The 13,112-nt window shown below is 43.5% G+C and overlaps 1 protein-coding gene across 1 annotated transcript in view; it reads right to left on the bottom strand.

Moving 5' to 3' along the window:
• The window catches only part of KIF5C (kinesin family member 5C), a 58,810-nt gene that overhangs the window by 15,133 nt on the left and 30,565 nt on the right, over positions 1 to 13,112 (bottom strand). Inside the window, exons 12-16 of the mRNA XM_032190417.1 lie at positions 12,526 to 12,701; positions 10,009 to 10,077; positions 6,289 to 6,495; positions 4,904 to 5,050; positions 2,699 to 2,887 (exon numbers count right to left, since the gene is read on the bottom strand). Coding sequence (XP_032046308.1) covers positions 2,699 to 2,887; positions 4,904 to 5,050; positions 6,289 to 6,495; positions 10,009 to 10,077; positions 12,526 to 12,701 — 788 coding nt within the window. The remainder of the gene's footprint in view (positions 1 to 2,698; positions 2,888 to 4,903; positions 5,051 to 6,288; positions 6,496 to 10,008; positions 10,078 to 12,525; positions 12,702 to 13,112) is intronic.

The raw sequence follows: 13,112 nt of genomic DNA, 5'->3' as shown, positions 1-13,112 counted from the left end.
GAGAAAAATAGAAAGTTCTCCATGTCTGGCACTGATGACTAGGAGAAAATAGAGCAAGAGATCTGAGAAGGAGGTAACAGATCAAAACAGACTGCATTTTTAAAGGCCATTCCTAATAGCCCAAGATACATACTGAACAATACTGCTGGTAATTCCAAAATATCGCTGGAAGCTCATGACTTGGCATTACACAAACAGCAGCAGCTTTCTGAAACCAGCTGAACACTGGGCTGGGATAAATCCTGAGCTTGCTTTCTGGATGCTTGAACCTGCCTGCATAAGCTTATAAGTTTAGTAACTTATAACAAACTTAATAAGTTTGTTTCTTGCTAATGACCTTTAGAATTAAAAGGGCTTACATTCAAAACAGAAATTAGTGAAGGGCACGCTGAAAACATCAAAAAATGAATGATAATATTCTAACTTGGGGGTAAAACTGAGTGTCATGGAATTATTACATCCTATTATTAAGGTCACTGAAGGATTTGTAGTTCATTGTTCTCAAGGTTCACCTTGGCTGAGAGGGGCTGAGGCCTCTGAGCTGGTGTTACTCTTGTGCCCCAGAGATCAGATTTAGAGAGGCGCAGGCCTTAGCAGAAACTAAAGCAGTCCAGTGCCTGCAGGCAGTGAGGTCTCCAGGAAGAAAAGGGCACACACAGAACTGTTTGCTTCAGCAGCAAGTACTCTAATAGACTTCTAAACCTGACAGGAGACTTGGTCAAGTCCCAGTTTGGTTGCAAATGTTGAGGCTCCAGAGCACAGGCTCTGGGTACAGCACCCAGCAGTCATGCACCACCTCCTGGATCAGCTTAACCCAGTAGCTGCGTGGCCCTGTGTCTGCTAAAGGAAGAGCAAGGTGTAAATGCACATTAGCAAACATAAAAAATACTCCAACTGAACCCTAGAGCAAGGAAGAAGAAATCAGCAACGTAAATGTCACATTCGTCTCAGCACAGTGCTCCCGATGCTGACAATGCTTGCTGTAATGCCCTCATCAGCAGCATCAGAATGAAACTGCCAAAATTAGGACTCAGAGAAGGAGAAGAAGCAGCTTGAGTGTAACATCAGGAAAAAAGATAGAAACTAAAGAAATGTGTTACAATTTTAATGGTATCATTATTGCCATTGAAGCTCCTTCTGTATAAAAATATTCCTTTTCTTTCTACAATAATTAGATCTGGAATAATAAATAAGCTGTCAAGACTCAAATTATGCTAACAATAAATTTTGGCTTTAGAGATAAGGTGCATCTGCCCATTAACACAACTTTAAGCGTAACGACATTCAGCTTCTTCCTGCTCTTAAAAACACAGGCCTCAATATGTGCTGAGTTGCAGGGCTTCCAAAACGGCAAGGCAAGGGGATCACCTGCTTGAGAGTATTTCTGCTTGGTTTCTTCACCATGTCAAGATACAATAGAAATATAGGGGAGAAAAAAAAGAAAAAAAAAAGGTGTTGCCTTGGAGTCTTGCCTCTTATGTTACATCTTTCCTCAGCTTTAGATAAGTCACTCAAATCCTAAACCTCCATGTTCTGTCTGCAAACAGGTACTGAAGACAGCAGTTAGGTCACGTTTATGAAAAGCTCTGAGCATTGAAGATTTAGGACTTCAGTCTGACTTGAGTCTAGGAAGAAAAATGCCAACCCTGCACAGACAGGCTGGCTTCCACTCACTGCTTCACTGGGTCAGCATAATCCGAAAGCATGGCTGAGTGAAACTGTCCCACCAACACACTGCTGATACCTTCATTCCCAGCCGTGTTACTGAGCCTTTTTTGCCAGCAGAAGCATGCACATAAGCTGCTTTAGGAGTCAAACCTTAATCTGCTTTCCTGATGCAAGTCCTCAAGGAAAGGGAGCAGGACAGATTGGCAGAAAGCCTTTAGTGGCCATGTCAAGTTTAAGACAGAATAAAAAGCATCGCCTTACTTAACATTTTTGGACAGCCAATACCCTCAGGACTCCAGCCTCCCCTTAACACCGAGAAGCATGCTTACAGCTATGACTGCAGCCCTCAATAAAGACATTCTGCTGCAGGACAAGAGGCTGTCCTCACTCCAGGTTTTCTCTGAGTCGCTGGTAGCAAATGACATACAGTAAACTCCAGTTGTCTCCTTCACACGGGCGGTGATCAAAGCAGCGTGTCGAAGCGCTTAGCTCCCCCCTGCAGGGCGCTGCAGCGCGCCTGGAACGTACCACCCACTGTGCAGCCTGCCTGCCATCTGGATTTCTAACTTACATGGTAACGTTTACCACGATGAATTATCTTTATGCATATAGATTGCTGCCCAGCTAGCTGCTAGCACGCTAGCCGTCTAGCTACTGGGGGCTCTCTGAGTGTTTTGCTTGTTTTTGACCCAAACAATCGCTGCTTCCCTTCTCAGTTTGCTTTAAAGTAAAGGTACAAGATGCAAATACACGATGAGGAAATCCTGCTGAGGAGGATTTTCGCTGTTATGCCATTGAAAACATTTTGAGATCTGCAACAGGAGGACAGAATCTTACCACAGAATGTGCTGAAAAACATTGAGGGGGAGGAATGGGAAGAGAGAAAAAAAAACAACAAAACAGGCACGAGGAACACCACTCTGCGCCCTGAGTTCTCATTTCTCACTCCTAACACTCACATTTCATGAGGAAGAAGACTGAGAAAGTCATCAAACCTTGCCTCAAAGGAACAAGGAAGGAGCAAACATACTTGTGAAATGAGGAGCTGGCAAGCCGCAAGCTCCCTCTCGCTGGCATTCATCTTCCTGTTGGAGTCCATCTGGGCACTCTCCAGCTGCTTGCTGCGGTTCACCAGAGATTTCACCTCAGACTTCATCTTGCTGATGTACAGCCGGGCCATGGTGAACTCCTCTTCGATCACCCCGTTCACATCTGCTAACTAAACACACAGACAATTGCAATCTTAAAGGCATCTAGAGATGGATAGCTTCAAAAGTGAGAAATTAAGACTTCTTGTCACGGCGTGCTTCACCAATTCAGTGTTTCAGCTAAAGGTAGTGAATAAACACCTACACTAATCAAGCCCTCCATAGTGGCAAAAGCATAGCTTGGAGAAACTTTCTCACGTCACTGGCACAGGAAATTTTCCTTCCTTCAAGCAGTTGGAAACTGGAGAGCATTTTCAAGGTACTTCTTGAAGAAATCTCCTCTTGAAGGGTTGTGCTCCTTCAATAGGGAACTACAGGACAGGCATTGGTCTGAAAATTTTACCTGGCAAGAACAAACCGATCCCACTCAGCTCTACTTATTTATATGATACCATTTATACCTCATTTCCTTCCTTGGTTTAACACTGTGCCTTTTATTTCTGTGTCTTTCTCCTCATGATTTTTCTTCAGCTACTTAATCCATGTAACCCACTGGAAAGCTGTAAAGCTTCTTCTTGAGCATATGGATAGCAATTTCATCTGATTTTTGCCTTTTTTCTAGCACCAAGGGGAAGGTAACATGTGCTGTATCTTCTCCCAGCGGCTTAAAAGATGCTACTGCCTCCAAAACCCTCAGTCTGGTCTGAAATTAGACACACTTTGAGCAAGCTGCTAATTGCCAGCAAATTTGAAATTGTTCATCTAAAACCTTTTCAATCTTGCCTTATTTACACTGACAGCTGTCCTGTAAAATGCTGACATCTTAGTTCCTATAAAAATGTATATCAACCAGCCTCCATTTGCAGAGATCTCCTCTTACAGTTCCTACTGAAATGGCCACCAGAGGTTGCTGTAACATCTAGCAAAATTTGGTCCTGTGGTCCTGGAATCTGCATAAACACATCGGGCAGCAGGGATTTCATCCTCTGCAGTAAGAGCAGACTGGATCGTCTGCTGACCTAGGGGGGCTTTAGCAGAACATCAACAATGCTCAGAGGCTACCCAAAGCACTCCAGCTGCACACACTCACTCTTACCTTTAAAGTATGAAAGGGATCAGGAAAGATCATCACTCAAAATCTGAGGAGTGAACTAAAAGCATGAAAATGGAGCTCCCTGCAAGTCAGTGACATACATCTTGAGAATACATTTCTTAACCAGTTTTAGCAACTGTTGTACGTTTGTTTTTCCACATGGTTTTCAGCAGACAGATGAGGCGACATGAACATCACCAGAAAGATTTTCCAGGCCATGAAAAACTCCAAATGTGCCATTTAGCAGCAGCCATGTAAATCTCCTCTGAGGCTCAGGATTTTGTTCATCTACAACATCAGGAGTATGACAATGGGAGCATCTACCTTCTCTATCATATCTGCAAACCCATGAGCCTGATAGAAAGCAAATTTCAAAGCAACCCTGGCCAAAATTTGCACCATCTCCAGGCACATGCAGTTACCAAGGGTTCTACTGCTTCAACAACCTCCACCCCCATTCTTACCTTCCAGCTTTAGAGGAAAATGATCCTTTGTATTTTTTCCTCTGTAAAGGATATTCACCAACACACAGAAGTTAAGCTTGTCCTGCTGTCTCAGAATCACAGATATTTATGTGGTATACAGCACAAATTTTGCTAATTCTGAAAATCTCTCTGATGAAAATGATTTGGATTCTGGGAATGTTGGATCATGCCCGATAACTATGGAATAGGTCTGTGTGTGTATTGTTTGGGAGGAGAACCCAGCCCAGGCCTTGGACAGCAGAGTTTAATAAATGCATCAGCACCCAGATGGGCTGCATTAGTTTAGCCCCAGACACTGGGCTGGGAATCAATGTGGTGATTGTGCGCTCAGCCACTGACCATCTCTGACACAGACAAAGATCTCCTCAGTGTTTCACTGTGCTCTCTACCCAGGGTTTAAACAGCAGTGTCAAGGGAGAAGGGCTGCTGTGTCACACGTCCTCCACATTCCTTATTTTCATATGGCAGGCGATGCGTGTTGGGGGAAGCAATCATGAGAGCCAACTTACTGTTTTAACATCGTTAGTACCAATGATCCCTCCGATCTCTCCCAGGTCTTTAAGCAGCAAGTTTAAGATTTCCGTAGCTCTCTTCTTCTGGTGGTTGCTGAGCTCCTGCAGCTGGCCCAGCTCCCTCTGGGTTGTCGTCAGAACCGTCTGGAAAGATGTAAAAGCAAAAGTTACCCTCCCCTCCTCAGATCCTCTCTAATCATACAGAAACCTCACTGAGCAACACAAAATGGATTTTCTCCTCTGGACGTGATAAATTCACAAACAATTCCCCATCCAAAATATCTTTGCTTGAATAAAACAGCAGAGATAAAGCTAGGAGTTAGCTGTGGCTCTATAAATTTCTCCCCGCTTGGGTGCATTTCAATAGTGCCACTTTTGGGCATCAGTTCTCCCGTGATATCTAGGTTACAAAGCGCTGTTTCATATTTTCCTGCACATGCCTGCTGGCTCAACGTACTGACACTCACTCCAGCGGCACACAATGCCACCTTGCCATAATCCACTTTCACAACTCACTTGCTAACAAGGCTACTTTAGATCTATTAAATGTAGTAAATCCTGTAAGAATCTTATTTGCATAATACGTGTCAAAGGAGGTTAATCACAGAGAAACAGGTACAGAAGGATATAAAATTTAATTTTTTTTTTTCAAATGGATTTCATAGTAATCTGTTTTATTAAAGTGGATAACAAAATCTTACATGCTAGATACGCATGAAATCAGACATCTTAACAACAACCTCCTCAGTTTGTGCAGGGAATTAAGGAACAAGGATGTGCTAAGCTTGTTAAGCCAATCTTGATTTTTCTCAGATCAGATTTTTTCCTTACAATCGATACATCAGTTGAAGAAAGCTCTTTTTTTTCTGATGCTCAAGGTTCCCTGGCTCTGTACAATACCCCTTCTCCACGGCACACAGTTCGGAGCAACACGGAGTGATGCAGTTTGCATAAAGTAGCTTTCCACATCTTTCTTGGCACGATACAGTTTTGAAATGATCAAAACACAGCCTGGCCAGTTCTCACATTCAGCTCGGTAGCTGACATGGTGTGCAAAATACAGAGGTTGCAACAGAGCCACAATCTGCCAGCAGCTTTCACTGAGCAGTTCCTGAATTATCTTTATTTTATCCTTTAATTATGATAGAAGAGAGAGGGTAGCATCAGCAAATACTTTTTTTTTTAAAAGAGCTTTTAACAGCTTCTCTGCTACTCCCGTCTTTAACCTTCATACCTATTCAAGATACCTGGAGGCAGTATCTGAAAAATTCCTGAACTGGCATGGGCTAGCAATTATCTGTGAAATCTTAAGGAAATCTTTAGGAGAGGTGCAAAGTTAGGGGGAGAGGAGGGAACCAGCATTACAAACTGCTCGCTCTTACACTCTTCTGTGCCAGTTCATCGGCCAGCTGCTCGTTGGCTCTTGTTTTGTCCTCCACTTCTTGGGATTTCTGGTCATAATTGACAGCTAATTCTTCCAGGGCTTGAAGGACCTCTTTCACTTCATCTTTTGCAGCTTCATTCTCAATCTGAAGGCGGGTCAGCTCCTCCTGAATCTTCTCATAATCTCTCCTGGTGGAGGCCAAAAGCTGGAAACCAGATACCACAGAAGTATAAACACCCAAGAACTCATTCAAAAGATAACATTGAAGAGGGCAAAACCAGACAAAGAGAAAGACAAAACACGAGCAGGCAAGCGTGTGTACAGAAGAGAGAATGCAAGAGAAGAATTCCTGCTCCTCTACCAGAAACACCATCAGCTTTCAGCATAAATGTATATATGAAGGAAGCAAAAAAGGCTTCAAACTTCAATGAAAAGAAAAATCGTAATCAAATCCTATTACAACACAAGGCTGAGGCAAAGAAGCTTATATTAAGCTGTATCATAGCTCCAAAATAATTTTTTGCCCTCAATCCAATCCTGCAGCTAGGACAAAACAAAACAAAAACCACAACCAACCACAAACTAAAAGACTTGGAGTTGAAGAGTTGCAGCTTTGAAGTGAACCCAAGAAGGGTTCTCTGAGGCAGCCTCAGAGCTGTTACAGCATTAGAGGCATATTTCGATAAACAAATTTATGATGATTATTTTTAGAGATCGCCTGAAGCTTGCTGCTGATGACAGATTAGCCATACATATTTGCAAAGTATTAACTAAAGAAAATACTGACTTCATACATGCTAGTGAAAGCTTCCAACTTGTATTAAATTTAATTTTAGTGTTTGCACACCACTAAGAGATTCAAAGATAGCGCTCAACTGTAGTTCAGTTGCACAGTCCTGCCCCCTGCCCTTGCACCACTTCATCTTTATTAAGGCATTGAAGTCTTGAAAATTCAGATATTAGGTTCTTAACAGAAAAACAGACTCCACAGTAGTCAAATAGTGCAGAAAAATGTGAATATAAACCAAAGGTACCACCTACCAGTTAATGCTAGTATTGTTCTTTCAGTGATAACAACAAAAATCAGGACTTATATATATATATAAGCAGGCTGCATCACTGACGTGCTGACCTGGCCAGACACCACTCACCAAAGCACCGTAACAACAAATATGTGAGTTGACAAATGGCTCTGGTGCAGGTAGGAGCCAGGAAAGCTCAGCGGAGGGACTCGTGCTGCCCTGCCCCACCGCTGCCCTCTGGCTCCTCGCTCCCAGGCCACGCAGGTCAGTGGGGATCTCATCCAAAACAGAAACATTCCTCTAAAACCAACCACCCAAAAGGCAGAGACGACACTGCTTTTTTGGCTCGGAGCGCTAATGGAAAATAGGAAACCAACGAGCTTGCTTCAGACACTGGCACGTGCCCAAAGTGGCGAAGAGAGGATTCAGATGTAAGGGAAATTTATCTGCTGGTAATGCTGCAGCCTCAGAAGTGCACTCAAGTTACAAAAAAAACCCACTGAATTGCCAAAGCCAGATGGCATGTAAATATTTAAACAACAAAATAGCTTAAAATAATCTTTCTGCTAAACACAGATGGAACTATTATTTACATTTACTTAAGAAAATTTCTGCGTGAATATTACTGCGACTTCAAGTAAAGGGAAGTGTTATATATCACCTAGAGCATAAACACATCTCCCCAGAAGATTCTTGTTGATGTAACATGGAAAAACACACCCTGATTTAAAAAGGCTGCTCATAACATCGCGGTGATGGGTCAGAACTAAAGGAATTCCACCTAACGGGGACGGCTGGTGTGGGGGGGAGGAAGATCCCCTCCCATCCTCAGTGCTGAGCTTTCTGTTTCTGAGCTTTACTACCACGTCGCAGACTCCCTGCTCCCCACTTTGGAGACTTGAATGTTATCAGTATGTCCTTGCAAGAACCAAAGAGCCTGATTTTATTAGAAACCAACCACTTGAAGGTCAGCACCCTGAAGCGGAGGCACTGGAAGGTGAATGCTTGGAGCCCACCCACCCCAGAGACACTGGCAATGAGAAGCAGCCAGTGGCAAAAAGGTACCAGGAGATAGCACTACCAGCACAGTGCCATCTGTGGCAGGCCTTACGTTGATAATTAACCTGCTAGCTTAATCAAGCAGAAAAAAGTACTCTGGTTAATTAGGAAGAAGCACAGTGAGGCAGCTGCTCTGCAGCACATAGATCAAGGAGCTAATCACAAGCTGAAAGGGAGAGCAGGTACAGCACCCCTGCAGTGCAGGTGAACCTTGTGTGTGGAAGACAAAACCTTGACAAATTCAGTTCAGTTCCCCTAAAGGGGAAAACAAAAACACTGCGTTAGCTTTCAAAGGTAGGAGGTGGACAGGTTCATCAGCTGAGCCAGTGTAACCTTCCAAACAAGGGGTACGACACCAGCTCCAAGGAATTCAGTATGTCAGAAAAGCTAGACTGTAATGTGTAAAAAAATAAATAAATAAATAAAAGGGGAAAAAAGTGGTCAGTAAATTAGAGGTCACTGAAAACTTTTCATCTTCCACAACTGAGTATGGAACACAAAAGGGGACGGGGAATAAACCAGCACACACCATGCTCCTGAATATGTGAAACAAAGAAAGGAATGCAGATCACCTTAAAAAATAAGGCACAAGAAAAACCACGAGGAGAAAAATAAGGTTTAGATGAGAACAGTGGTGTAAGATGGATGGGAGAAGCGAGATGGCCTAAATAATACACATCCAAAAATAATGTTGCTGAGAACGCATAAAATGCTGCTACATCTGAATAGCCACGGACACGGGCAGCATGTAAAACAGATTCATCAAAAGAAAGTTGTGGCAAGCGAACAAAGAACTTAATCATAGAGCAAAATAAATCTGGTCATCCCTTCAGTGAGGCAGTGAGGATAAGACCCCAAAAGTAGCACATCAGCCAAAAATGACAATTAATAAACATTTTTATATGTTGTTCTCTCCCTGTTAAGGTACCTAACCTTGGAAACCCTCTCTGAGGATAAAGACTGAGACATGGACAGAATCATTTTTCAATTACAAGGGTGTAATCTGGTGTTAGTGCCAGATTTCACATCTTCAAACCTTCATATACAGGCAACAGATAAGGAAATGACTTGGCTGCCCTCTTCCCCACCTAAAAAAGCACGAACATTCCTACTGTGGATAGAAACAATCAAACAAAATGTGCAAAATGAGCAATCCAAGATTTCAGAGCAAATCTGGGGCAGCACCAGCAAGAGATTTTTCAGTGTCACAGATTTCTCTCGTTACTTTCTCTAACTGCCCATGCCAAAATAATGAATATCCATAATCTATTAACAGCAGTAATTTTTATACTGTCAGACAAGGAAATCTGTTAATTACCTACTGTCCATAGTGTACCTGAAAGGATACGGGCATACAGAAAAAATGCTTCCAAAGTGAAAAATACTGGCCACACCCCTACCTTGGTACCTCCAGCATCACTTCCCAGCAGGATGGTACAGTGTTACAAGGAGCTATCAAGGCTCAATGCTCTTCTGAGGATATTAGGAAACCTAGCTCTAACCTGAGTGCCTCTTACTGAATTTTAGCCAGTTAATATGTACATAGTTAGCCAACAATGGTGATAAAATCGCTAAACAAGTGTCCCATAAGCAAAATGTGGTTTTGTTTTTTGTTGTTTTGTTGTTTTCTTCCTTACCTCCTCTTGATCCAGCATTTGTTGTTTTAGTTTCTCAGCCAACTGGCTTTGCTGGTTGATTTCGTCATCCTGCAATGAAACAGAATTGGAGATTTTTAGCTTCTTTTCACGATTCTCTTTTGATTGCTTTTATTTCCCCTCTCTGGAGAGGGAGGAAGAGTAACGCCACAGCAAACCTTGCGCAGGTTTGAGTGGCAGGAGAGAAAAATACACACACACAGAGCTACATTGTAAAATCAATGCAAGCACGCAGCTGACTCTAGTACAGACCTAAGCAGTTGGCCCTCATTATAAATAAAAGACACTGATGTGGCAATAGCTGCATCTTAAGGCTTGCAAATGACCAAGAGCCTTTTACAACATCCATGTCGTGCATTTATAAATCTACAGATACATACACACCCACACACTGCCACCCTGTCCAAAATTCAGCTGAAGGAAGATCATTAGAGACAGATTTATTAACTAACTGCAACTTAAACGAAAGAGGAGCCTCAAACCAAAACACAGAACTCGGACTCCTCATCTGTAGAATTTGCATCGTCTCATCCTAGAATGCAGCAGAACTGGCATCCTGCTCCATCCAAGGCCTTAAAGGAAACGCTGGCAGGTAATGCACATCCAGGCACCCAATTTTACTGGCACTTCCACTTCTTTGTTAAGGCAGCATCCTCGTGGTTAAGAGCTGAGCTTAAATCCAGATGAGAAATCGTGATGGGCACTGCTGTACAAACCCTTCCTCCAAAAAGGCTCAGGAGGCACACCAAGCACAGCACCTGACCAGATCCATCTCTGTTCTTGTGAAGGAACTTGCTGAGGTAAATAAACCCTTGATTTTTATTTTTTTTTGATTGAGAGAACTCAGTGTGTTTCACTGACAAGCAGGCTAATGGCCTGATTCCTGCTAGCAAATATGGCCAACAAGCAGAACACATCAAACCGCTTGCTAACATTCAGATGGACCCAGATCTGCCATAAGAGTGGCCTACGATGTCAAAAATAAACGGGGATGGTTTGGTTTTGTCTGGGGGATACCTTCTTGTTTTCTACAGCGCTGCAGTAATTCACCAAATTGTGTCTCCCACATTTCCTAAAGTAAAACACAAACCTGCTCCTTTGAGGCTAATAGAGGCTTTGCTATGTTTGATGAGGGAAAGTGAAAGAATGACCAACTTCTTTTGCTTTTTCTAATCAATATATAAAACCTAAGGAGCGCTACAGGGAATGCATTCTCCATCCCAGAAAAGCCATCATTTCTTAAAGACCTTAACGGGTACTTACAAGCTACCAACACACTGCTTTGGGCATTTGCAACCAGACTGTGCCGGGACCTCATGCCATGGCACAGCAGAGCTAAGGCTTAGCACAGCTCTCCGTTATCCCCTGGGTACTCAGGAACAGCCCAGCATTAACCATTAACACGCAAGGAAACGGGGGGCTTTTTCTGGCATTGTCCCACTAATTGCGCTTGAAAATTAAAATTAAGTTTTGATTCAACGTTAGGGCGAGGCTGAAAACTTTTGCTTGGTAGAGTTTAAGCTGTTCTCATTCATCATGCTCAATGTTTTCAGTATGCCTTTTTTTTTTTTCCCTTCTTATCTTCACACAAGCCAAAGCTATTAACGGCAAGTGCTCGGTAGCTGATAGCTCTAAGTGCCAATAATGTACTTCAAGCTGTGCAAATCGAAAAAAAGCCACCTGTACTCCAGAGAGTGCTCACAGCTGGAACAAGATGAACAAAAGAGGCCCAAAAGATGGCTGTATTTTTTTCTTTAACATTCTAATACACAATACATATTAAGATCGTCTTTTTTTTTTCCCTTTTCTTTCTCCTGTGGCTCTGAAATGATGCTACAGTTTGCCAAGGACGTACAGTATTTACAAAAATCACTGAACAAAAGGAGAGCTAAAAAACCTGTATTGGGCCCTTAAAATAAGGGCAAGCTTGCCTCCAGATTCCTAGAGAACGCTCACAAACTGCAGAGGGAACAGCAGATACCTGACATGACAGGGCAAGATCCATTTTTATGCAGTCACAGCGTTTTGAATTTTGAGACATTTTCCAGTTCATGGTGTTCAGGAAATACAGTGCCACAAGTCTTTGACTACCATACAAATCTCGTGAACATTGTGCCCTACACTACACGAGGTGACAAAGGTATCACAGAAAAATCATATACAAGCACTTTGAGACTGGGAAGTTCTTCTAGCAATACATTTTCACAACACTCTTTCAAGCTAGTGTGTAGGAAATTCAGAAGTTTAGGTACAGGGATGAGACCACTTGTCAGAGACAGCCACAGCTATACCACAAGGGTTCCAGGCATCCTAAAGCCCTCACGGATGCAATCCCTCTTGCATCTCCACGAGAGCATGCAGGCTGGCAGGAGGAAGAAGAATAGCTCCAACCAATTGGGACACAAAATCAGTACCAAAACCAAAACCCAGGCACACCCATCCAGTTTGGTTTGGTTTCCATTTACCCCCAGGGAAGGGAGTCAGAACAAGCCTTCGCACCTTATCATCCAGCTGCCTGTAGAGGCTGGCAATCTCCTCGTCGTATTTCTGTTTCTCCTCTGTCGAGATGCTGGCCACGACCGGCGTGATGTTGTCAATGATCGGGGTGTTATCACAGGGCTCCAGGTTCTTCTGGTCCTTCGCGCTGATCTGCTCATCCTCGGGCACGGCTTCTCCTGCGGGCACACAAACCAGGGTCAGGGCGAAGGAGCAGGGAGCCCAAAGCCATGGACATCCCAGGCTGGTCCCGTGCAGCTGCTCAGGGGCTCCCAGCAAAGCCAAGGGGGCCCCAAGACAGCCCCAAGAGCTGGCACAGGGCAGGCAGTGGCCATGGATAAAGGTGAGAGGCATAAATCGGGTGGCCCCCCAGCTGGACACACAAAATGCAGCCAGGCTGACCTCCTGACTCCACTTGCACTCAAGCCCTCTGCAGACAGGATCAGCTCCATGGATTAACACAAGTGTAAATAAGGAGGATGAAAAATCGGATTTCCAGCCTACAGGCAATCAAACGTCCCTTCCGACCAGATTTCCAACCACCTTATCAACTCCCCCCCATAATGAAGCTCTAAAGCACCAGGAGGACA

Source organism: Aythya fuligula, chromosome 6, assembly GCF_009819795.1.
Source record: "Aythya fuligula isolate bAytFul2 chromosome 6, bAytFul2.pri, whole genome shotgun sequence".
Classification (NCBI taxonomy): domain Eukaryota; kingdom Metazoa; phylum Chordata; class Aves; order Anseriformes; family Anatidae; genus Aythya; species Aythya fuligula.
This window is presented reverse-complemented; position numbering and strand designations above follow the sequence as displayed.